Consider the following 27836-nt stretch of genomic DNA (forward strand, 5'->3'; position numbering starts at 1 on the left):
GATGGTTGATCAGGCAGCTCTTAATTTTGGCTCAGGTCATGATCTCGGGGTTGTGGGACTGAACCCCACATCTAGCTCCATGCTCATCAGATAGTCTGCTTGGCATTCTCTCCCTCCCTCTCCCTCTGTACCCCCCCATAACAAAAAATAAATATATTTTTTAATTTTTCAATTTTTAAAATGGGGACGGGACTGTTTTTAAAAAGAATTTTCCCTACTCACCCCCGCCAAATTCTCCTTTATTATTCTTCAGATTAATCTACTCTGTAGACTTTATTCTAATCTACGCTTTCACTCATCAATTACTTCCATAAATTCCTAATTAGTTTTCCTAACTCTCAGCTCCATTTATCTTCAATCAAATTGGAAAACCACAGCCACATTAACTTAAAATTATCACAATTATCACCCCTTATTCAGAAACAAAAAGTGGCCCCTTAACATTCTCTGGATCAAAGCTAACTAAAATCTTGTACTTTATCTTGCATGTGCTTCATGATCTGATCCTATTTTTCCTACCCAATCTCATCTTTTAATGCTCCACAACACAAATCTCTCTGATTTTAGAGTCAAAGCAGTTTCCTTATAACACACACACACTCTATCTTTAGCATGCACTTCAACTTATCAAGATCTACTTATTCCTTCAAACCAGTTCCAGCTCTCCTCTATGAAGCCTTTGTTGATCCTTTTCTGCTCATTCTTATTATACTTGTATGTACCAAAACATGACTTTATTATCTTACAGATAATTTCATGATAGCTAAATGCCAAAACTAATAAAGATAAGAAAAGGTTTTATTACACATGTGAAGTCATAATCTCCCTGAACACACAGACTAAGAAATATGGAAGGAAAGGAAATAACATGAAAGCTATTGTTGAAACTGAAGATCCCAAATTACGGAGTAACTGAAATTTTTTTTCACACTATAGCCAAACATTAGTCTTTGTGTGACAGATGTGCCAAGTTCAGTAGAAGATGTAAGAATCCTGTTTTAATTCTAGTTGCTCAAAAGCTACTAAAAGATTAAAGCAGGGGATCCCTGGGTGGCTCAGTGGTTAAGCTCCTGCCTTTGGCCCAGGACGTGATCCTGGAGTCCTGGGATAGAGTCCCACATCGGACTCCCTGTGCAGAGCCTGCTTCTCCCTCTGCCTGTGTTCTTTGCCTGCCTCTCTCTCTCTCTCTCTCATGAATAAATAAATAAAATCTTAAAAAAAAAGATTAAAGCAGATTTCATAACCAGATTTAAGTCTTATGTAGCCCCTAGTTCTTAGAATATCTTTCAACTACAAATTTAATGTCTTCATTCTCTATTTAGTGTTTATTTAATATAAATGTAATAAAATGCAATTTCAAATAAAACATCTGAAGCCTAATTAGTAGTAATAAGAAAACTGTAAGCATATTACTATAAAGAATATTACACATATTCAAAATATTCAAGGCTCTAAATGAAAACTCACTAAGCATTTATTAAATAAAATCTGATTCTTAATTATTGTTGGACTTCTAGAAAAAAATACTTTATCTAATTTAACAACAAGATTTTATTTTGGAGGTGAGGGGAGAGGCAGGAAGAGAATCCTAAGCAGACTCCATGTTCAGTGCAGAGCCTGACACGGCCCAGTCTCATGACTCTGAGATCATGACTGGAGCCAAAATCAAGGGTTGTATGCTTAATGGACTAAACCACCCAGGAGCTCCAAGAAAAACTTTTTTTCACTACTCTGAATATATGTCCTCCCTTTGTTAATCAAACCTCATTCTTTTTTTTTTTCTCCAAATTTCATATTCTAAAGCGAAAACAATTGTTAGGCAATCTGGAAAAGATAAGTTTATTTATTTATTTATTTATTTATTTAAAATTTATTTATTTACTTATTCATGATAGACATAGACGGGGGGGGGGGGGGGAGTGCGATAGAGAGGGAGAGAGAGGCAGAGACCAGGCAGAGGGAGAAGCAGGCTCTATGCCAGGAGCCTGACATGGGACTCAATCCCGGGACTCCAGGATCATGCCCTGGGCCAAAGGCAGGCGCTAAACCGCTGAGGGATCTCAATAAGTTTATTTTAAAATAAGGATTTAGTTTGTATCATGCTTGCTAGATGTGTTCTACATTCTGACTACTGTTCTAATTAAATTAAGCGTTCACACGAAAACTATCGTCTTAAAAATAACATCACAATAATAATAAATAAAAACTAGTTCAGCTACAAAGTGATTCTATAGTTTTAAAAAGTGTACTGATTGAAAGAGTATCAATCTAATACTTTCTGACCCTTCTCAAAATGTCTAAGTTAATATTCAGGGGAGGAAAAAAAAATGAGCTGAAGAACTGAACTGTTTGCTTTAAAAGTGAAATCAGGGGCAGCTGAGTGGTTCAGTCAGTTAAGTGCCAGACTCTTATTCTCAGCTCATGCCTTGATCTCAGGGTCGTGAGTTCAAGCCCTGTGTTGGGGGAGTTCAAACCCCATATGCATCCATGCATACATAAGCTGTGAAAGTAAAGCATGAAATATAAAACCAACTGCATCCCTTTACTATGAGACAATTGCTTTTTGTCTTTGATTTGATGCAAGTGAGAAAATACTTAACTGTTTCATAGACTCTTCAAATTTATACTCTCCTAAACAGAAGCAGCTTAAATATCAAAGATATTTGGGGTGCCTGGGTGGTTCAGTGGGTTAAACATCTGACTCTTGATTTCAGTGCAGGTCACGATCTCAGGGTCATGAGATTGGCTAATAAGCCCAGAGTGGGGCTCAGCACTCAGCACAGAGTCTGCTTGAAATTCTTTCTCGCCCTCTGCCCCTCACCAGGCTCTTGCACGTGATTCTCTCTCGCTTGCTCTCTCAATTAAATAAATAAAATCTTAATAATATCCAAGATATTATACAGTGTGTGCCAAGTTGTTTTTAAAAGCCTACTAAAAGTTATTGCTAAAAAAAGATAATTTTTCCTTAAATGTCAGAATGTCCAATATGCAGATATTTGGACAAAAGTCACACTTGACAAAAATATTACATCTTCTGGTGATGGTTTGTCATCTTGGATCTGGAATAACAAGTGCCAAACATTAATATAAAATAAAAAAAAATAGAAACAATCCAGGGACACTCACTTTCAATTTATTTAAAAATACTGAAAAAGTTGAAAGACTTTCCTTTTCCAATGTATTGACAATCAACTTAAAGGATGCGCAGCAATTTTAGTAACACCAGTAAAGAAGGGAAATGACAATATTCTTCTATACATGGGGAAGACAGAAAAATTAGGACAAATGACAATTATGAGGAAAACTAAGATGAGTTCATTCACTAAGAATTAGAACTGTAAACATATATATTCTCAGAATGTGAATCTTTGAAATGGGAAAAGCTTATAAATCATCTGAAGATATTTAACAATCTAAATTTAATAAGCCTCAATATTAAAGGTAATAAGTAGCACAGGAGTAACAATAAGCCACAGAAGAGTATCTATCAAAAGAAAACATATTACAATCCATAATTTAAACTTTCCACGTTGAAAACCCAAAAAAGTCAAAAATCAAAGGAAGTCTTAAAAAAATTTTAACTCCTTTCCTCATATTCTAAATAAAGATTTCACATTTGAGATGGGATTTTTGTTACTGCTTTACACGTTTTTATTTAGGTATAAAATACAGCAAAATGGAGACCATCAAAAACTTTTTTAGAAAATTCCTACCAGACCAAAATTTTAACATAACAAGAAATATAGAACCTTCCCTTGACTCCCTTCCCCAATTACAGAACCCTCAGAAATTATTAAGAATAAAAGAAAACGGAGTTATAGGTCAGATAACTACTACATTTTTTAATTTCCTGATTTTCATCATTGTACTGTAGTCACTTGCTAAACCATTTAAGGAACAATACATCTACAACCTACTCATTTTCTGAACTGTCCAAAATATTAAATGTATATATTTACAGAGAGAGAAATAAATTAAGCAAATGTGGTCAAATGTTGACAATTAGGGAACCTGGGTGAAAATGACATGGAATGCTTTGTACTATTCTTGCAATAGTACTTTTCCTTAAGTATGAAATTACGTCCAAATATAAAGTTAAAAAGAAAAGGAAACAACATTTTTGAAGCCTGAGAACAAAGTAACTGCATCAAGTCTCTTTAGTTTCATGGTCTTTACTTATAGAAGTATTAATAAAGGATAGCTTCTAAATAAATGTCACTTAGTACAAAATTAATACTGAATTGTATCTACAATCCAAGGCAAAGGTCACATTTAAGTATTTTTCTTTTGCCTCAGGTGGAAAAAAAGAAGGAAGAAGTGAAGTAAACAAATTAGAAGACAACCAACAGTTTATTAGCTCTGGATTTCAGAATTCTTTCCATTTAAGAATCAAATCATGGTTGAGTTTTTACAAAATTAAAAAGCTGATACTCTCACCACTTTTTTCTTTCCATTAAAAAGAAAGGCATTTAGGTTGGATTACATCTACTGAATCTATATGATAAAATTAGCAAATAATTTTCTTCCAAGAATCTAGAAAAAAATCTGTAGAAAAGTGATTCAGTGGGTATAATTCATTCACATTTTGGAATAAAGAAATCAAAAGACTACAGTTTATGAATTATTCTATCTTGTACAAAACTATATTCTGATTAAAGTATCAGAATAAAACCCAAAAAAGACAGCTAATAAGAATAAGAAAATTCATGATTTATACTTTTCATGTAAAACTATATCTTTGCTAATTAATATGATGATTTACCTAAATTAAGACATTAGAAGTTATGATCCAACAACTTAAAAATACAATTTTTTATGTCCTTAAAGTTTTGTCTTCATATCAGGGAATCAGAGCCAACATGTTCATAGTGAATTTGATATATGTAACAGCAAAAGGGTTTTACTTAAATTTACAAAGCAAGTGCGAAAAGAAACACATTATGTCCCATTTCATTCCTGAGACATTTTGTTGGAAACCTCATCTTTATATATATAGGTAACCTTAAAGACACTGACATTGGTAGAAACAATCTAAAGGTCTAATTAACGGAGGCCAGGTTAAACCTACAAACTGCAAAACTATGTAACCATCAAAGTTATATCTTATTCAGGTGACAGTGAAACATTAAGAAAAAAGGAATTTAAAGTAACGGATATTTTTGTTAAAAAAATTAAAAATAAGGTTTATATATAAAGACAACACTTAAAAAAGATATATGTAAAATATTAATCCCTAAGTATTAAGACCATGGGTGTTTTTCACTTTTTGGTTCTATATAATACATTTCTTATACTGAGTAACAAGAATATATTATTTTTATGGTTATATAAACAAAGTCTCTTTCAAAAAACAGACATAAAACCAAAATTAAAACAATCTGGCTAAATAATACAGTACATATCTAGATAATGAAACAGTACTGAGACATGAGAGCCTCAGGCATGGCTCTGTGGGCCTCAGCTCCTAATTTATATAACAGCAATTCCTTTTTGTCCACCTCACAAAGCTCTCCAATCCTTATATTTAAAAACAAGGTAGTTTGGTTAAAAAAAAAAAACAAACCTGAAAACATGTTAAACAGAGGAATACTTATTGACATGAAATTATGTCTTCTTTGAAGTGTCAGTTTTTTCGTTATTTAGTTATTTAGATAGGCAAATAACAAAACTGTTCATACTAAGGTTCTATTTCTTAAAAGTTATTTAAAATTTTACAGGGGTTTTGAATTTTAGTTTCAGTTCATTTGCTTTAGTATTTCTTAAACAAGCGAGTATAACACTTTTTAGAAACATTTAAAACCTACAACTAAAAAAGACCTTAAATTGGCTTATATCTTCTTTTCTAAACCTCAAAAAGGTATAGATTTAATCATATTGGGGGGGAGGGGAATGTGGTATTTGTATTTTAAATTAAAGCAACATTATCTAACATTTTCTAAATAAATCTTCAGCAAATGAGTCAATTCATGAATAACATACGTAAGTAATCTAGTATTACTGGATAAATAAATTAATTCATTTCATTAAAAAGACCTAAATCCTAAAATTCTAATGTTGTCATGTCTATATTCAATAGTCAATCATGCGAAACTACTTTTATATTAAACATGCATGAGTTATATAGGTAAATGATGTTAGAGCTGAACACAGCCCCTGCCCAGTACTAAATGTTTTTAAATACAATAAGCAATTCATTGTACAATCTGAAACTTCTTAGAGAACAGTTTTTCATTCACATGCATAGCAAATTGGTATAATGTTATAAAGGAAAACTGTGTAACAAGTCCCCTAAATTCCCCTCATTAGCTTCTACAATAAATTAAACCATTTAAAATGAGTTTTACTGAAAAAAAAAAAAAGTACACCCATTTCCATTACACCTGCCATTTTATAAGCTAATTTATCTGTCACCAGAAAAAGAAATATGGAAAGAATGCCTACAAGGTTTTAGCCTTTGCCATCACTCTGTCCTTGACATAGTCAAAAAAGTGAGACTAGCAACAACCAATGGCCAGTTCAAAATAAAGTTTCCCCAAAGTAAATTTCAAGTTTCTTCATTTAATATTCAAAGGTCTGAAGATGCTTTTCATGTGGCTGTTTTTAAAGTTTGATTCACAAAACAGAAATGAATCCTATCTCTGAGAAGTGCTATAGCTAAATTTATACTTTTATACTACACTGGTCAGATACAACATAGTGAAAAATATTATGAAAAAAAGTTATTCAGCTAGACACCAAACAAACCTTACTGCTATGATTACCCTTTCGTCTAGCCTTCCACCAGAGTAATCAAGAAAATACTACCCAGGAGAGATTTTTCTGCTGCCCTCCTGGTTTGCTGTTGGATTAAGTTCACTAACGATGGAAAGAGCTTTTGTAGTCACTATATTTAAGTATTCCCAAACTAAGAAATGTAACCTGGATAGTAGATGGTTATAGCTCTAACACCCTACTTAATCAAAACTAAGGAAATTTATGCTTTCTTCCTTTTGAACAAATTTATTTTACTTTTAATTCCAAGACCAATATTCCTTACAATTTGGTAAACTTTTAAAATAAAATTAAAAAACCTCCCTTAAAATCTTTCCTTCATCCTTATCAACATTATTTAAAATGGTTTTTCACTTGATTAATAACACATCTAAATTATAATCAAATAAATTTCAATTATACAACAAAGTTTAGAGTTAGTTGCCCCCTTTATGAAACCAAAAAAAAAAAAAAAAAGGTACACACAAAAAACAAGAGTTGAAGAATTTTTTTTCTCAAAGATTGGTATACAAAAATTATAATAGAATCTGCACTTACTCTTCACCCCTTTCTTCCCCTTTCGTTCCTTCTTGTACTGTTCCTTCAGTTTACTTATTAGTCCCTGGTCTACATCCCAAACCTCAGTAGGTGGGGAGAGGTCATCTTTATCTACATGCAGCATATTATTAAAAGAAAAAAAATCAGCAGTTGGCAATGCAAGCTGTTGGCAGTAAACTGTTATAGCTTTACATAATCATAATAAAAATGTATAACAGCATATACCCAAAATACTTTAAAGGTGCAGTTTCAGTTTTGGTATTCACAACTCAAATTCTAAATGCCCATCTCATAAGTTTCTAAACAGTTAATACTAACAGTTAAATGGTACTTCATTTCTATGAATCACAAATTTGAGGGTTATTATTCTTTCAATGACTAATATTCAACGGACTGACATTAGAAAACTAATGTTATACAAAATAGATCACTGCATCTTTATAAAAATGTTCATAAAAATTATTCAGCCAGCATCATAAAAGCAAATGAATGAATTACATGCGAACTACTCATAAGAGTGCAAGCTGGAAAGGTCAGTGCCATTTTATTGATGAAAATATTCATGCACCTTCTGTCACACTGTTTCTGCATGCACGGGATAACTATACTAATGGAGAGGCATTCTAGTCCAATATAATACATACATATAATTCCAAAATACAATGTCTCCAATAATACATACAAAGCATTCAGAGAATCCCACCTCGGCCCCCACCCCACCCAAATAGTTCAACATCTCATTACCTTCTTCCATTGGTCTACAACTAAGATTAGCAAAAAAAAAAAACAAAAACAAAAACAAAAAAAACAAAAAAACAAAACTCAAATTCCACTGAAGAATTTTTTGAGTTGATTTTTTTTAGGGTAAGATGAAAGCAGTGACAAGCATGGAGAAGTGAAAACATACATTGCTGTACATCTGCTAAAGATGAAACTTCAGCTATTTGAGCTGAATAACAAATCTATATTTATTTTAAGTAAATACTTGTGCCTGGAAAAATTTTACTCTCTAGTAAACTAGAAGAAAAACAATATTAAAACGAAGCAGAATAAAAATAAGTCTATTAGAATTACTTTAAGTATTAAGGGTTTTCTCTTCATTTGTTTAGTTTTAAAACAGCCATATTATTAGAAAGTTTAACATTCTATCATAGAGCAACAAACTAGGAGTTTCTATAACCATCCTACTAAAGAAAAACTATACCAAAACATATAGGCTAAGTTGATCAACAGGCTGACAGAATAGTAAGATTTTAGGAAAAACATACTTGCTAAATTTTTGATAACTCATTATATTCTACATCACAACTCTCAAAAAACTGCCTAGGCCTCACTGGCCTAATCCATACAGTGAATAGAAAAAAAGCCACCACCACCCCTTAAAGATTGCTATATGTAGTAAAAATAAGAAATCTTCATATTTGAATGTCATGTAGAAATTCACTTACTGTAACTTGAGCCTTTTTCTACTGTGTTATAACTTTCTCCCCTATGGGTGTACCTATGATCTTATGATCTTAGCAGTTAATATATAAAAAGCTAAATTCAAAGCTTTTAAGTCAATTTACCAACTTGAATTACTTAAAACTAGGTTGCTCAAAATTGAAATTTATACATAAGATTATCTGTCAAATCTGCAAATTTTAATACTGTTTGTAATACTGTGGTAATACTGATTTAAAGACAAAATTCACTTTTTGTGTACTCTAGTCATGAAGTTTATTGAAAACTGCTGTACCAGAAATTATTCTGTGAACTCCATGAATACTCACAAAAAGAGATTTAAAGAATTAATCATTTGTATTCATCTTAATAAAGCTAGCAATTATTTTTAAAGGTGAGCACTTAAACCAAATTAACACATTTTTAAACCTATAGAAAGAAAGAAAGAAAAAAGCTTAAGTGGTGTAAACTTTACACAGGTAATATCATAGGACAGAAGACTGTAGTAAGATAGTCAAATAGTTTTTTAAGAGACCTCTGAAAAAAAATAAAGCTGTGAGTAACTCTAATTCAAGTAACAAAGGGTACTGGAGTGAAAAAGCAAAAGGAATGAAAAGGATAAGCCTAAGGAAAAAAACAAGTATTACTTGCAAGATAACCTAAAGTCTAGAAAACAAAGGTTAACTCAAAGCAGTGCAAAGAACAGGTTGGTGAATGCATATGTGCACAAAAAACATCCTGAAACTTGCCTGGTAATAACAGTTGGTTTGATATTGCTTATAAGAAATAGTTAAGAGCAAAAGGGAAGAGGCAGCATAATCTTCTACATATTAATTCTGTTTTATAAAAATCTAGGGGGGAAAAAATACCAAGAAATGAGGTTGAATCAGTTAGGGGAACTTTGTTTAAAAGAAAGCACAAATATGCATGCACAAAAAAATGACCCTTAACAACTCAAAACCACAAAAACATAAAACTCTACTATGGTAATTCTAACTATCAAAGCAGAGGAATTATATAATCTACTTAATGTAGTATAAAAATGTAACTAACCTCACTTTATGCAAATATTTAGTACTTTATCCATTATACTTAAATACAAATATTCAGATACTAATTACATTTTATAGTTCTATAAATTTCTACAAATCAGTTTCAAAGTAGAAGAGAAAATAATCAAATATGTTCAAAATGCCAAGTCTCCATGAGAGAAAGAGCAAAATTAGAAATGTTGACTAATATTTTTTATTATGAGAACTAAAAACTACCAAAATTAAACTCACACTACCTAATATAGATAACAGAAGAAAATAGGATTTAAAAGCTTCCTAAATAGTAGTGGCTTTATAGGATAAAGTATTCAAAATTAGATATATTTGAGCAGCTTTCTAATATTACAGAATATGAAATAACAGATTATCCATTGTGGGTGAGTACTGGGATAGGTTTCATTAGGATACATTAGTTATTAAAAAAAAAAAAAACAAAAGTCTTACTCCGTAACTTAGATCTCAAAAACCGCCACCTTCCCATTTGTAAATAAATTCAAATTTAAGCAAATGAGTTAAATAAAGGTGTGTTTGTATATCCATCCTCTTTGTTTTGGAAAAACTGAATATAGCACTGTTGAATAGAAATGAAAAATTCAGAAACACTGCATAGATCTTTGACACTTTTCATTTGTGAAGGAAAGAAACTGCCTAAACAATTTTGTTCTTTTCCTCCTTTAGGAAACTTAAAATGCTTTAAAGTTCAGTCTCATCTATAAGGAAAAGACTTTCAGTTACTTCCATTTACACAAAGAGAATCAGGTCACTCTCAAATAGTAAAAGCAAGTATTTTACAGTTATCATTCACTATTTAGGCCTGCTTTTGAAACTGCTCAAGAGCTAAAAGTCTTTGGACAGAAGGAACAATTGACTGCACACAATATGTATTTCATAATTAAAGAAATAATGCCGTTTTATATAAATTAAATTCCTGAAATTTTTGTATATTCTTCTAGCAGTTAAACTTCCAGCAATTTTAGGCAAAGCAAGTGGGAAGTGTGCCAAGATTTAGCTATAGAGGTATTTGAAAACTACTGTGATTTTCTTTGGTGAAAATAATCTAAGTATTCATCAGTAAAGCCCCAATTAAATAATAGAACATACTGACAGAATATCAGGAAGCTATGAAGCTATTAAAAATGCTGTTACAGAAGATTAGGTGAAAAGGGTAGGTTATAATTTGGCACTCAGCAAAATCTTTTGTTAAGTAAAGATAGATACTCATGTATGTTAACCATGATTCTCTTTACATAGTGGCATTATAGATTATTTTTAATTTCTTCTTCACAGGTATATGTGGGTTCTAAACCTCCTAAAATGCATGAGTTATGAAATAATTATATATTTATATAATTTAAATGTACTTATGTAATTATAAAATAACCTGAAAAAAGACAGTACTTTAGAAACTACTGGGGAAAAAAATTAGATATTTCCAACATTGAATGAGTTGCATAAAGAAGCTTAAAGAAAACTTTGATATTTTTATTAAAGTGTCTCCTGAGCAAGGCTAATTCTTAAGAAAAGTAAACTAGAATATAGCCATTTTCAAATAGTAAGTACAAAAAGGTATATTCCAAGTCTAGAAAGCAATTCTGAAGCTTTTTCCTATTTTCCATGAATGTGCCTCTTCTCTTTCCACTTAGAAGAGATTAAGTAAAAGTCTGAAACAATGCTTAAGAATTATAATCAATAAGAAAGCTGGTAACAAAATTCAGATTTTTAAGTACTTGAATTGTTATCAGGATAATAAATAATTTTATCACCTATTAGGTTTTGTTTCTCTTTCTATTAGCAAATTCAGTTTCAATACACGAATGAGGCATTTTTAAATAACATATGATCCTCATCACCAAAGTAGTTTTTAAGAAGCTAATGATAATTCCTTTTGTGAGTAACTAAGCAACTTTGGTGTTTCTTTGAAAGATGCATTAAGGTACAATTTATTAACCTTCTCCAATAAAGCTCTGTAATATAGTGTGAGTTCTACCTGCCAGATAACGTGCTGGTATTAAAAGCTAACTGAACAACAGAGTGGACCTCAGCTACTATCATAATATAATTATTATACTTTTATTTTTTAAATGGTTTTTAACACTGTATAAATACAACTGTTTTATTTTAGTTATGGGTGGATTATTATTAGCATTATGCGTCATTTCTAAAGGCTAGGCCCTGACATATACATCCTAAATATTATATGAATAAAGCTTAATACCCTCACTAAACATTGTTCAATGTAAAGCTCTAATTTAGGATTAGGAGCTCTATTACTTTCTAGCAATAAGTCAGGCAACATCATACGGGCATAATGGAAGAGTTAAATCTTTAAACCTAGATTTATTATCAAATTAAATGATGGGAATGTTTAAAACTACACACTTTTTTTAAATGTAAGAAGAAAGAAATTGGATTTCTTTCAACTTTAAATCAAAATAAATTTCAGAAGTCAAAATCCACCAAAAGACATACATCAAACAATAGTTTTGTCACAAATCTAAATAAATTGTTGCAAAATACCCTGAAATTATTAACACCACTTCCCCTTGCTCTTGTTTAACTGCCACCACACATTCAAATACTCACATTCCACATATAATACTTAATAGCAATGCATTTTTAAAAGCTATTCTCCCACCCCCACATTTCTTTATCACCTTACCCCATTCTGTGCCATCTCCTGAACTCCGTGCTTCTCCAGCTCCTTCACCATCCTCAGCAGTCACTAAAAAATCAAATTCTTTCAGTGCTTCCTCAGTATCAGGATCATCTGTTAGGTCAGCAGCTAAACCTTCATTACCTATCTGTAAATGGAACATAAGCCAAGAATTACTTTTATCCTAGATTTTAAAGGGATCCTTTATATGTTTTCAGACAATTATCTTTATATTTGCACTCCCATTTTTACATTACTTACATATACAAAATTTTAGATTTTTCTACTTATTTCACCAATCCCAAATTACACTCTATATAAATGGTTCTTAACAGTGTCATGTGAAGATTACTGTAAGATGTGATGCAAGTAATGTGGTAGTAAAAAATGGTTAAGATACTATACTAATAAAAAATTAAGTTCTTTAATTATCATAGATTCACAATTACCCCTATTTATAGGCCTTTTCACTCACATTCTGGTACATTGTGTTAAACTGACTTCACTCACTGAGAACTGCATATGCAGTTAATAATTCACAAGGATATGGCATAGCTAATAAGGATTTTAACTGATCTTAAGTTAGTAGCTGTGATAATAACAGTGCTTTGCCTCCCAGGGGGAAAAAAAAAAAAAGAGAGAGATGGATCAAAATCTCCATTCACCCATGCTACACACATGAAATGTGACAGAACACTGAAAACTGTTTTATAGCCTAGAAACTTTTCTTGACGAACAAGAACATTATTATAACATCCCAAGGAACAAAAACTTAACCTATGCACTCTTTTTAAAATACTTAAAATACTACACACTTTTTAAAATACTTGAAATACTATACACTACCATGATAATTCATAAATGGATCATCTAATCTGTGTATACTTTTATAACTAACCTACATCACTGATAAAATAGATAATCCAGTTTCTTAGGTTATGAACAGAAGTACATTTTTATTAATCCTTACCAAGAATGTGGACACATACATTTACAATCCACAGTTTACTCCCTCACCCAGAGTGGGAGTATCCCCATTGCAGCTTCACTTTATTACCTGTTTACTGAACATGAAGAGACAGACTTCAGCAGTAATTCTTAATTGTAGCAGGAGTGGAGAAGGGGTTCTGTTTTTTTTGTTTTTTTTTTTAAGTTTCAAATCACCAGACTAGTTCTATAAAAACCCCTTTTTGCTCTTTAGTGAATGATACAGCAAATAATAATTTCTACTATATGTGGATAATAATAACTGATAATACATAAAACTTTCAAGTGAGATGATAAAAAATAATCACTCTCAATGTAACTTAAGATATCTTGAAAATTTCTATTCCAAATACATGTGTATATTTGTTTTAGCTAATAAAAATTAAAACTTGAGTTCCTACTTTGTGTTTATTCAACCGATGTTTATCTTTTCCTTCTGGGATGCCTTCAATCATGTCATTTTCCTCTTCTTCATCACTGTCATCAGCATTTTCTAAAAAATTGAATGTCTCCAGAACATCACCAGAGGGCCTGTCAAAAGGGAAAAAGATGAATCCAAATATTCTAATAGTTAATTCTAACATTTCTTTCCGGTTCATATTTTAAAACAATACTTGAAAGTAGTATAGAGATTCCAATGACAATCTATTTATAATGCATTACCTAAGTATTTTATCCAAGAAAAGAATATTATGAAGAATATTTATGTTTTCTGAATAAAGTAAAAGTGATTGTTCCATTAAGTTTCTCCAATATTACTGACCAAAATACTTCGAGTAATTACTGTGTCAAAATCTTATAACAGACATTCAAATATGGTATTACATCTCAAAATGAAGCTATCATAAGCAAGAAACAAAAGCTTAGCATTTCTTATAGTTCTACAATCTCTTACAGCTTGGCCCAAATGTCTGAAGACTAAAATCTGCCCAGATTTAAAGTGGTGGGGTAAATCAGATATAAATATTCCAATAAACTTCACAGATTTTCTCACAGGATTCTTAATATACTAAAAAAATACTTCCAAGTCTCTCAAAACCATTCATTTAATAGGTAATAAAGTTATCTATTTTTATCTACCTATGAAGTCACTTTTTAAACTATAATCTACGTTCCCACTATATACAAATAAGAGGTTTTGAAATAGCTGTTTAAATGTCTAGTGACAAAAGAGAACAGGGGATCCTTGGGTAGCTCAGCAGTTTAGCGCCTGCCTTCGGCCCAGGGCATGATCCTGGAGTCCCGGGATCTAGTCCCACATTGGGCTCCCTGCATGGAGCCTGCTTCTCCCTCTGCCTGTGTCTCTGCCTCTCTCTCTCTCTCTGTGTCTCTCATGAATAAAAAAATAAAATCTTAAAAAACAAGAGAACAGTGGCAATTTCAGCCCAACACAGACTCTCACAATAAGTCTCTCTGTTCTTCCATTAACTAGATGATGGAATTTGGCCAAGTCACTTAGACCTTTTATCCTCAATTTCTTTACCTATAAACTGTTTGGGTTGAACTAGATCTTTTGGTACCAAAAAGAATAACAATCTAAAATTTGGAGCTTTCTCACCTCCCTGATTGTTTCTAAGGACACAATACAATTCAAATTCAGACTTTTTTTTTTTTTAAGCGAGGGGAGGGAGGGGCAGAGGGAGAGGGAAAGAGAGAATCTTAAGCAGGCTCCATGTCCAGTGAGGAACCCACCCCAATACAAGACTCAATTTCAGGACCCTGAGATCATGACCTGAGCAGAAATCAACAGAATACGTAGGCTCCTGGGTGGCTCATTTCACCCAGAGTCAGTGTCTGACTCTGGTATCAGCTTGGGTCATGATCTCAGGGTGGTGAGATCGAGCCCTGAGTCAGACTCCACATTAGTGTGGAATCTGTTTGGGATTCTCCCGTTCCCCCCCCCCTCCCCCCGTGCATACGTGCTCTTGCTTTCTCTCTCAAATAAAATAAAATCTTACTAAAAAAAACAAACAAAAAAAGTCAGATGCTTAACTAAGCCACCCAGGCACCCCAATTCAGACTATTTTTTAACATAGCATAGGATTTTAATAGGTCTACTATACTCTGCCTAATCCAGCTCATTGTTTAAGGACCTGCATCAAAATGGAATGTACAAAGAGATGATTTTCCCAAATACAAATTACCACAACAACACAATGCACATTTTCCAGCTCAACATTTATAATATGTAATAACATCTGGGGATTAAAAGACTGGGCAGCCCGGATGGCTCAGCAGTTTAACGCCTGCCTTCAGCCCAGGGCATGATCCTGGAGTCCTGGGATCGAGTTCTACGTCAGGCTCCCTGCATGGAGCCTGCTTCTCCCTCTGCCTCTGTCTCTGCCCGCCCCCCCTCTCTGAGTCTCTCATGAATGAATGAATGAATAAATAGACAAAGATAATTGACAAAATTGGTACACTAATGACAGAAAAATAGAAAATAGTACATATAAGACATGATAATTCTGTTCTGAACTTCCACAAATAAAGTAGTGCTGTCCCTTGGCTAGAAATGTCTCTCTCTAAAGTGAAACTCATGTTTTAGGTTTTAAAATTTGTATTTAATCACAGCAATACACATGGATGGCTTTAAAAAACAAATAGAATACAATCCCTAAAAGACAATGATTCAGACATCCCAAAATTAAAGACTTTGTTCTTTGAAAGACACTGTTAACAGAATTTAAAGAAAAGCCTATGAATTGGGAGAGAATATTTGCAAGTCACATATTTGATGAAGATAACCTGTATTCAGAACATATAAAGAACACTTAAAGGGCTAACAATTAACAAAAAAATAAAAAATGGCAACATTATTCATACACTGTATCAAAAGATATGTGGATGGTATAAACTGATGCTCAACATCATTAGTCTTTAAAAAAATGAAAATTAAAGCCACCATGGATTATTAAAGGTCTGAGACTTTACCCTTTTTTCATGCTAACAGGCTGTTTCTTTTGAGATGCTTCTTTTTAGCACTCATGATGATGGCCTTTGTATGGATTTTTAAAAATAATTTTATAATGAATGAATTTTTATAATGAATAAAGAATTCTTTTAATCTAGAAACATCCTTGGAAATTAACATTCTGTAAATGTATTTCAGAAAATTTTCTTTTATTGCTAATTTAATAATCTTTTCAAGACCATTTTGCCTGTTCTCTCTGAAACTCCTCACAGATGCTGGCCCTGCTGAACTGATTTTTGAATGTTCCTATCTTTTCAGTCCAATTTCCTCTTTTGTCCTTTGGTGGTGGGGGATGATTTTTCAACAGATTTTCCAACTGTTACATGGAAATTATTTCTATCACACCTTTTAATTTCTAACAGTACCTTTTTGATCTCTGATTGAACCTTTTAGAGCTTTTTAAATTTAAATTCAATTATCATATAGTGTATTATTAGTTTCAGAGGTAGAGTTCAGTGATTCATCAATCTTATATAATACCCAGTGCTCATTACATCACGTGCCCATCCTCCTTAATGTCTAACATTAAATAATATCCTATTTGTTTTGTAGAGGTATTATCTTCTCTCAGTCTTTTCAGAAGAGTCATTACAGTTTTGAAAAATCTTCTCCTGGGATCCCTGGGTGGCTCAGTGGTTTAGTGTCTGCCTTTGGCCCAGGGCGCGATCCTAGAGTACCGGGATCGAGTCCCACGTCGGGCTCCCGGCATGGAGCCTGCTTCTCCCTCCTCCTGTGTCTCTGCCTCTCTCTCTCTCTCTGTCTATCATAAATAAATAAATCTTAAAAAAAAAAAAAAAAAAAAGAAAGAAAGAAAAATCTTCTCCCTATTTTCTCTGAGTTCTTTTTTGCCCCCTTGGTTCCTTGGTCACTAATTTCCATATTAAAGTCTTTTCTAAAATGTTCACCTTTAGAATGGAGCACTAAAAAGCTAACTGTATGCATGGGTGAGGCTTGCCAAGCAGCTGACTTCACTTCTGCATGACAGGACAGAGGCTCATCATTTTGCTGGCAGATCCCTATTGTCAGTATTATTAAGTCTTTTCTATTTTATGTGATAAATTTCAATATCCTAAGACCCACTGCCAATATACCAGAAGCCAAATACTAGAAGAAAACAGAGGATCTCACTGCTCAGCTGGAGATTTAGAAATTCTTCCAGTTTCCAGTTAAGTAGATTCTATCTACTTAACTTCTATTAAGTAGAGTTGCTTTAGTTCTTAAGAAATCAGAAATCATGGTTCAACTTCACTAGAAAATATACCACCATAGGGCAGCCCAGGTGGCTCAGTGGTCTAGCGCTGCCTTTGGCCCAGGGCCTGATCCTGGAGACCCGGGATCAAATTCCACGTCGGGCTCCCCGCATGGAGCCTGCTTCTCCCTCTGCCTCTCATGAATAAATAAATAAAATCTTAAGAAAATATACCACGATAGGTAGAGGGGTGTTCAGCTTGCTACACAGGATAAAAGGGGAGATCAAAATAAAATAAAATAAAATAAAATAAAAGGGGAGATCTGAGATATTATCTACCTCTTACATCCACTTTAAACCAATACTCCTATCATAACCCCCTCTAAACCCAATTCAGATGTATCTGATACCTCTAATTCCCTAGCCTTCATAGATTTGTTGGTCTTTTATGACTTTAATTGGCTTGTTCCTTTTATTATTGCTTCTGAATGCCCTTAGATTTATGGCATGGAATATTCCTCCATTTTCTTTCCAGCTTTCAAAATTGTTAAATTGAATATACTATCTGATGGACAGTATATCCTCTCATTCTTCCTACATATTCAGTTTTTTGTTTTGTTTGGTTTGGTTTTTATGTGTGAATATGTCTTAAAAAGTCTCTGTCATTTTAACAGAGGTTCCAGAAGGCACACAATGAAAATGTGGCTTTAATCCATGAGGTTTAAGCAAAAGTCTTCGTCTATGGTATTTTATAACAGTTCTTTGCCAACTATTTATTTACTATCCTCTCTCACTCTAGAAAGAAAACTAACAGAATAAAAAAAAATTAGTATGTCTAGATGAAGAGAAAATAAAATGAAATCAAGGGTAAGGTTGGTAAGTAAAAAAGATGAAAGGGGGTGGGAGGTTGGAGAAGCATGTCTGCAGGGCACAAATATACCAAGATTCCAAGCATAGTGAAAAAAGAAAGGGAGCAACTACTGGAGGTTCAAAGGTAAATCAGATCAATTACTAAGAAGCAACAAAGCCTTTCTTAGTTATAAGATCTAAGAGAACTCTGTCTTCCTGTGAATCCTCATAAAGTAGACACTTTGTGACATGATGCATTATACATCCAAAACATCCCCCTATAATAAACCAACAAATACAAGAGGGACACTCACTCAGCACAATCTAGTAAACATTACTCTAGTAGGGTTACAATTCAAAGGATACCCAATACTCCATCATAGCTAGCACTATGTGCCAGGCATTGTTCTAAAAACGCTCCCTTATTAATTTACTTCTTCTTCATATTAACCCTATTATTACTATTTTACAAGTGAGCAAACTGAGGCACAGGCAGGTTAAGTACTTTGCCCAAAGTCATAGCTGGTAAGTGGTAAAGTCACAATTTAAACCTAGTTGGTCACTCTTCAGAATAGAGGCTATACTTCCTCTAAGAATATGATTTAAAATTTGCCATTCCTGTACTGTTAAACATTAAGATTGCTTCTTTTTACTATTATAAATAAGAACGTAATAAACATCCTTCTGCTAAAATCTCATCATGTTAGATCATTTCTCTCATTTCTAGGAGTTTTCAAAGGCCTAAATAATTAGTGAACCACACACCTGCATTAGTGCAGATTCAGACTATACAAGTATACTTACTAAGATGGAAATCAGCCTTGATTAAAAACAACTATTAGCTAAACATCTGTGAACACATGAATGGATAAAGAAAATGTGGTATATACTATATATACAATGGAATTATTATTCAGCCATAAAAAGAAGGAAAATTTGTCATATGCTACAACATTGCTGAACCTTCAAGACATTATGCTAAGTGAAATAAGGCAGTCAAAGAAGGACCAACACCACATGATTCCACTTACATCAAGTATCTAAAACAGCCACTCATAGAAACAGAAAGTTGAATGGTGGTTGCCAGAGGATGGTAGGAGGAGGAAATAGGGAGTTGCTATTCAATGGGTATAGAGTTTTAGTCACGTAAGATGAAAAAGTTCTAGAGATGTACTTTACAACATTGTGCTTATAGTTAACAATGCTGCACTGTACACTTAAAAAATTGTTAAGAGGATAGATCTCATGTTATGTGTTTTTTGAAACACAACAGAAAAGAAACCTATTAAAGTTTTAATCTTGTAAAGGCAAGAAGCTTTACATGAAGATTAAGTCTGGTGCAGAGACTTAATTCAGACTCAGGTGTGCATTCCTCTAAATATTATAAATTCTGTGAACTACTTAGCCTGATTAGCTGACAAGCTTAAAAATGCACAATACTTTTGTTTTTTCTCATATATCACAAAAATATCCTGCACTTCCTAAAAGCCAGAGTAAAGAAAATAAGAGCTCTATTTGATGTCAAATTTTATTGAAGAGATTTTATTTCTCAGAAATAAAAACCCTAAAGCAAAGGCTTATGTTAACTTGAAAATTTCAGTACGTTTTATTTTTTTTAAGATTTTATTTATTTGTTCATGAGAGACAGAGAGAGAGATGCAGAGAGATAGGCAGAGGGAGAAGTCAGTTCCTATGTGGAACTCAATCCCGGACCCAAGATTAGGATCTGACCCAAAGGCAGATGCTCAACTGCTAAGCCACCCAGCCATCCCTCAGTACATGTTTTAAATAAAAGCATAATGTCATGATATAAAGCTATGGCATTAAATAATACTAGTTTATGAATTATACACATTATTCATTTCTGAAACTCTAAAGGAACTCAATAAACTTATCTATTTTTTCCATTCTTTTTCTTTTCTATGTCTTTCCAATCTTTTTTTTTTTTTTTTTAAGATTTTATTTACTTATTCATGAGAGAGAGAGGCAGAGACACAGGCAGAGGGAGAAGCAGGCTCCATGCAGAAAGCCTGATGTGGGACTCGATCCCGGGACTCCAGGATCACGCCCTGGGCAAAGGCAGGCGCTAAATCAATGAGCCACCCAGAGATCCCCTCCAACCTATGTTTTCAAGGTGACCGTCTAGTAATCTTAAAAAAAAAAAAAAAGAAAAGATTCTATCTGCCTATTATTAACTCCTTGCATTATCAAGTCTGTATTAACCAAAGGTACATCTGATAGACAAGAAACATCAAATATTGATGAAGACATGAAGAAATTACAGCTCATAAATTTCTGGTGGGAATGTAAACATAATTTAGCTACTTTGGAAAAGCATTTGGAAGTTCCTCGACAAAGTAAACCCAGAGGTACCATACGACTCAGCAATTTCATTCCTGGGTATATATACCCAAAGAATTGAAAACATATGTCCACATATACACCAATGTTCAAAGTAGCATCAGTCTCTATTTCAAAATGTAGAACCACTCCACACACCCATCAACTGGACAAGGAATAGATAAACAAAATGTGATATATCCATAAAAAAATATTATTTGGCAATAAAAAGGAATTTTGGATAAAGCTTAAAAAATATGAAGCTAAGGTAAGGTAAAGAAGCCACTCACAAAATAACCATTTATGTGAAATGTTCAGAATAGGGGCACCTGGTGGCTCAGTCAGTTACGTGTCTACCTTCAGCTCAGGTGGTGATCCCAAGGGCCAGCGGCAGGCTCCCTGTTGCAGGGGAGGGGGTCTGCTTCTCCCCCTCTCCTTCTGCCTCTGCCCCTCTTCCTGCTCGTGCCTTGTCTCTCTCAAATAAATAAAATCCCTTTTTTTTAAAGGAATGTTCAGAATAGGGACTCTATAGAAATATAGACTTTTGCCAACCACTGTTGCTTAGGGTTGGGTGTGAAAGGAGTGGAGGGGGCAATGGGGAGTGATGGCTAAGGAGTATGGGGTTCCTTTTGGGGATAATGAATAATTTCAAAACTAAGACTGTGGTGATGGCTGAGTGACTCTGAACATCCTGAAAACAAACCATATACTTTAAATGGCGGCAATGTATAGTATTTGAATTTTATCTCAGTAATGACATTAAATTTTAAAAAGTATAAATCGAGGCTTTCTGAACAGAAACATAACACAAAATCTTGTTTCTTTCACAAATAAGCCATTGCTAGTTAGAGAATACCATTATAATTTACTGAAAATACCCTAGCAAAAATTTAATAATCAGAATGTTAAAATAGCTCTGAACTACATGACATTACTCTCAAATTGAAATTTAAATTTTGCACCTATTTCAGATCTATACCCATTCTCTTGGTATCAAAACTTTAGATCAATTTAAAAAGCACCTAAACAGAAAATTTATTTGCCCACGGTACCATGTAGGAGGGAAAAAGTATTTAAATCTGAACTCTATCTGCTTTAAAAATTATTAACAGTAATAACAGAAGTAAAGAGATTCAGAGTACCTATTATATAAACAATGTTAACCTATAAGTACAGATCATACCTTTTGATTTCTTGTCCTTTTTGCTTGGGAGATTCACCTCCATTCAGGATCTGTTCTAAGTTCTTTGTTTCTACTGATCCATTTGGTTCTGAACTGGATAGTCCAAGTAATGACCTTACCCGCTGAGACCGTACATCTAATATTGTATCTGTATAACCTACTTCCTGAAGATATCTATAAGAGAAAATTTCAAATATTAAATTTCATATATTTATACCTGCCAACTTGTAGACTGGTGACAACACTAACACAGCAGTTGAAGAGAATAAACATGAGAAAAATAAGATAATAGTCTTAGACACTTGGTACACAAACATGGTAGCAGAATGAAAGAAGATATAAGAATTTTAGAAAACTTTCAGGTTTCTAGCTTACATGATGGTTCTATTCAATGAAATGAAGAATAAAGGGTCCAAATCTGGTTTATATAGTACATATCAAATAATCATATAGTATCTATGAAAGATACTACAACATGTATTAGGCACAATAGTAAGATAGGTCAAAGCTCAGAAGAGAACTGGACTCAATATATATATTTGGGAGTCATCAGTGTTTGACAGTATTTAAAGCCATAGATTTAAAAGAAGTTACCCTGAGAAAAAGCTCTAGAACAGAAAGCCTGGGGACACAGACATCTAGAGGGCTAGAAAAATAAGAGGAAATCAAAGAAAATTAAAAGAAAGCACTTGAGAAGTAAGGGTGAGAAATGACAGTGCAGAGAAAGAAAAAAGAGCTCAAAAACGAAAGAATAATGTCAAATGTTTCCAAACGATCAAATAGGAACAAAAAAAAGCCTTTTAAATGTGTTTGTGAGTAGCTTCAGTGGAGTATCAAAATGGAAAACAGAGTACACAGGTGAGAAATGAACAAGGAAGACTACAGAGATAAACTACTCTCAGAGAAAGATGTGGAGTGACAAGAGTATTATTCAAGGCAATTACATTAGGCTTTTATAAGAGAAATATTGTACAACTGATTTCTCTATAGCTATTGCACTCTTCTAAAACCTGCAATTCTCTTTTTAGGGAAAAAAATGCCATCACACTCTAACCATGTGGTCTGAAATCTCATACATCCCTGGTAAAAAGAACTGACTGACTCATGGGCATTTATTTGATCAAGTTAAGCCAATTTTTACTAAAACATGGAGTCCCCTGTCATCTTGAGAAAAGTGGTTTTCAATAGAAAAGATTAAAACTGATATACAGAGGAGCAGAAAACCAGAGAATAAGAACATAATCCTGAATGTTTCCATTCCCTGGCCAAATCCTCAAGTATATGTCAACTCTTGTTTTTCAGAGACTCAGTTATTTATTATTTAGCACTTGCCTCAATTCCACTTCTACCTGAGCATCCTTCCAAAGAATAATGTTTTACTAAAGCTTGTGCAAATTTTAGTCACTACGAGTTTGGATTGATAGTTTCAAGAGTTTGAATGAAACATCAGAAACTAGAGTAAGAAATACGAGGTTTAAATACATCTATAGAAAGGAAAACAAAAAGTTAAGGGAGTTCTCACCTGACAGCCTTCATATTTTCAGTGAAGTAGAACCTGAGGGTGCTCTAATGAGTAAGGGAGAATGGGCTGAGATATGGTAAAAGTTTAGAGTATCATCTACTGAGGGCAATGGTAGCAGGAGATGACCGGGGTTATGGAGAAAGACTCTCTATGTTTGTACCAGAAACCATGAACATGTAGTAGTGTTCAGAGGATTCTGTGATTTTTTTCCCAAGATTTAATTAGAAATAAAAGCAGGAGACAGCAAGACTAAATTAGGGCTCGGATACTGCAGGTATAGTAAAATGACTTGTAGGAGAGGAGTAAGAGAGGGCAGCAAGAAAGCTAAGGGTACTATTAAAAGGGTGATGGATCATGGGGTCTAAGCTTGAGTTAGGTAAATAAAAACAAGAAAAACCCATATCAAAAAAGAAATAAAACAAAACTAACCAGAGCTAAAGAAGCTAAAGGGGAAAATAGAGGATGTAAAGATCTAGGTAAGGTCAGAGAGTAAATAACATGGGAAATGGGGTGGAAAAGGTGGAATATAAGGTAATTGTTGGATCATGGAATATTCCAGAGTAGGATAGTTCTAGGTAGTAATAAAATCAAGGGTCTGACCACATTTCACTGGGTTATTGAAGTGAAGCTAAAGATGTATAGAGTTGAAAAGAGTGAATAATTGTAAATTACCCAGAATATCAGTTTGTGTATCAAAGCTTTAAAAATGTAAGGGGAGAAACAAACAGATAAAAGACAATAAGTAAGATATGCCACACCATTACTTCTAATACAGCAAAGAATTCAAACATCACAGAGATCCTCAAAAATTCAATTAAAAGTAGGATTTGACAAGCTAAATGAAAGGTTTCAAATAACCAGTTAAATTCCTGTATAAACCAGTCATACTCCTAAACAAACCCAAGTATGTGAATTCTACAATGATGGGAATGAGAGTATCCACAAGTATGAACTGTATTGTTTTTGTTCTGGCCTTCCAGTCATCCAGCTTTTATGACATTCTATTCTACAAATAAAAAAACATCATCCTGAGCAGTGTTCAAAGGAACATTCAGAGAAGACAAACTTTAAAAAGATCCAAAAGTCTAATAAAGAAAGCAATATGAAAACTCTACACTGTTCTATCAAATATTTTTTTCCTTGCAAAGTGACTGATTATAAGCACTTTCATGCCTAGATCCTTCTAGAAAACTGAAAATGAACCATTACTTACTGTCTTAACAGCTGTCTGCCTTGCTTCCACGTTAACTGGCTATTCTGAGGTGCCGTGGGAGCTTCTGTGTCTTTGGTTTCTTCTAAAAATTAACACATACACACATACACAGACAATTTCATACTCATTATTTCAACTCTTGAAAATATTGCCAAAGTTCTCTCAGGGATAAATTCCCACAAAATATAACTACGTATTCTATAAAGGACAGAAGTAAATTAACAACTATTCAGTATTTACTGTGAGTCACTAATTTTAAATGTGTCTATCCCAATAACAACCCTCCTTGTTTCAAAATTGGGAAAATCCAAGAGTAAACATTAACTATTCTACTAAGGATTCAAAAACCAGAAGACTAGACTTTGAAAAGGTTTTTTTTTTTTTTTGAACTAACAGAATTCTGCTGGGTTGAATGCTTTTCAAAAGTAAAAAGTATTAATCAGCACTTAAGACACACTATATATATAAAACTCCTGAATAACTTAATTTTGAGTCTAAGTCTGTAACATAACACTTTATGTAATCAATTTCATTTTTAGAACTAAAACTTAAACCAGAAAATGGTTTCTACTACAAGTAAAAAGTCATATTTTATTCTCAAATAAAAGTATATGCATTAAGAGAGTTTAATAAATTACAGGGGTGCCTCAGTCGTTAAGTGTCCAACTCTTGATTTTGGCTCAGGTCATGACCTCAGAGGCATGAGATCGAGCCCCACATCAGGCTCCACACTCAGCAAGGAGTCTGCTTCTATCCTTCTCTCTCCCCCTTTGGCCCCTCTCCTCACTCTCTAATAACTAAATAAATCTTTAGAAAAAAAATACTATAATCTGAGGTGAGTCAAACTCTCTGTAAGTATCCCTAGAGAGATTTAAAACTATGTATCAGCACTAATGATATTATAGAAACATTTTCCTATAAATTCACAGTATGAAAATAAAGCAGAGAAAAGAGAATCATAGAAGGTCAGCCCTTAACATGTTGAGAACCCTTAGCATGGCTCACAGTTATTAAGCTCTTATTCTCATGATTAGGTCATGAGAACAAATACTTGCTGGTGGCAGGCATTATTTCTCTAACTGTAACAATCCCATTACTAACATCTTTTCATTCTTTCCCTGAACACAGAAATTTCTAAGATTTCTAGAAATAATTATTTCATTCGAATAGTCCTTCTATTTTTTTGTTTATAATTTTTTCTATTTATACCATTTGTTTGCTTATAATTACATATAATACACAACCACTAGGGAAAAAAAATATTTTTAAAAAGAACTGTAACTGCCCCAAAATTCTATCACCAATAGTGCTAGTAGTTGAGACTTTATTATCATTCCTATTTTTCATCTCAAAATACATACATAAACTTCTCCTTTCTTTAAAAAAGGAGGGGGGCAATATGCACACTGCAGTATAAGCCAGTTTCGACAACGTATCTGAACATTCTCTTGATGGTGATAAATATAGATTAATATCATATAAAATAATTACCTAATATTCCATAGAAAGTATATGCCTATTTAATTTAACCAGTCCACTAATGTTGGTATTAGTTTCCACTTTTCACTATTATAAATAATGTTGCTAAGGATATCCTGGAAGTACATCAGAAGCATACAGCTCAATGAATTTTTTTAACACATCAATGTAACCAGTTCCTAGATGAAGAAACAAAACATTTATCAGTACCCCAAAAGCTTTCCTTGTGCCCTCTTCGTCACTAGACATTCCTGAAAGGATATCAATACTATCTTGATTTATAAAAACTAGATTTTTGCACTTGACATACATGAAATCATGTATATCAATTTTCAGTTTCATATTAAGGTCCATGTGGTCAAGTGTAATTACTATTTGTTCACTTTTGCTGCCAAATAGCATTCCATTATGCTAAACATCACATAGTATCACTGTATCCATTCTAACACTGCAAGTTATTTGTTTCCAGATTTTTACTGTAAGATACTATATATAAACCTTATGATGACCATGTGTATGCCTTTTAAGGAGTAGAGTAACTAGATGTAGAATTATCAAACCACAGAGCATGCTGCTATGGCTATGTTACCTTTAGTATCACAAACCACTTTTAGAGCAATTCTATCAACTTTCAATACCAATACCAATAGGTATGGTTGTTCTAAATTCTCATCAACATTTGAATTTTTTTCTCTTTCACATTATATTTAAGCCATTATGAGAGGTGTCTCATTGTTTACACTGCATTTTGGTTGTATTCCCTCAATAAGTAATAAAACTGAGCATCATTTCATCTACTTATTGGCCATTTGGATATCTTCTCTTATGAGCTGCCTTTACAAGTCTTTCGACTATTTTTCTAATGTTAGAGATTTTTTTCCTAAATGCATGACAAAAAGCTCTTTATATATTTATTTGCAACCCCTTCTATAGGATTAGGTTTAGGATACATACACAATATTGGTATTACTGAGGCACAGGTATAAAAACATGCATATCTTGTACTTCTGTCAAGACAGTATTTTACACTCTTTTTTTACATTTTATTTTGGGTATTTACAAAAGGCAACACTAATTTGTTTAATGTCTATCTCAATCTATACTTTGATATAAATAATTTTATTCTATTTTGTTTGCATGTTGTTTCCTGTCCGTCGCTTCAATGCTTCCCCCCACTCAACACCGTGATGTTTTTCTACATCAATAAAAGCAATCTATTTTGCAATTACTGTTTCCCATAAATAAAATACTTGGATGTCATTGTATTCCTCATGTTGAGGAAGTTTTAACAGTTAAGTTTACATAAATAAAAGCAACAGGAATTATTTTTATCTTACCTCAGTTGTAGGCAGTAGAGATTTATCTGCTAATGATTTGTTTTACACAAGCTGTTGCACTCACACCAGCTAGCCAATTCAGACTCTAGCCTCAGGAACAATGTGGCTGCAACTAGCCACCTTCCTCACTTTTATACAGACCAAAGTGTGGGGGACAGCTCTCGAGTTAGAAAGTGAATACTTATTTTGTGAATATTCTAACCATATCAGAAAGAAAAGGAGTCAAAGAGAAGCATGGTTATCTGAATCCATTAGGTTTTCTCTATTGTAAAGCTACTCTACTCCCTCTACCTGCAATAAGACTACTATA

The 27836-nt window shown here is 33.2% G+C and overlaps 1 protein-coding gene across 7 annotated transcripts in view; it reads right to left on the reverse strand.

Annotated features, from left to right (window-relative positions):
• The window catches only part of STRN3 (striatin 3), a 112174-nt gene that overhangs the window by 24987 nt on the left and 59351 nt on the right, over positions 1–27836 (reverse strand). For 5 of the 7 annotated variants that reach the window (XR_012036403.1, XM_072838141.1, XM_072838137.1 and 2 more), the window contains 5 exons: positions 24711–24792; positions 21976–22149; positions 13845–13974; positions 12463–12604; positions 7309–7419 (listed from right to left, as the gene is read on the reverse strand). Coding sequence is in view for 6 of the 7 variants with exons in the window: in XM_072838141.1 (XP_072694242.1) it covers positions 7309–7419; positions 12463–12604; positions 13845–13974; positions 21976–22149; positions 24711–24792 (639 nt within the window). In the remaining variant the exon portion in view is untranslated. The remainder of the gene's footprint in view (positions 1–7308; positions 7420–12462; positions 12605–13844; positions 13975–21975; positions 22150–24710; positions 24793–27836) is intronic. The other 2 variants (XM_072838139.1, XM_072838140.1) reach the window with 1 other exon arrangement.

Source organism: Canis lupus, chromosome 9 (assembly GCF_048164855.1).
Source record: "Canis lupus baileyi chromosome 9, mCanLup2.hap1, whole genome shotgun sequence".
NCBI lineage: Eukaryota > Metazoa > Chordata > Mammalia > Carnivora > Canidae > Canis > Canis lupus.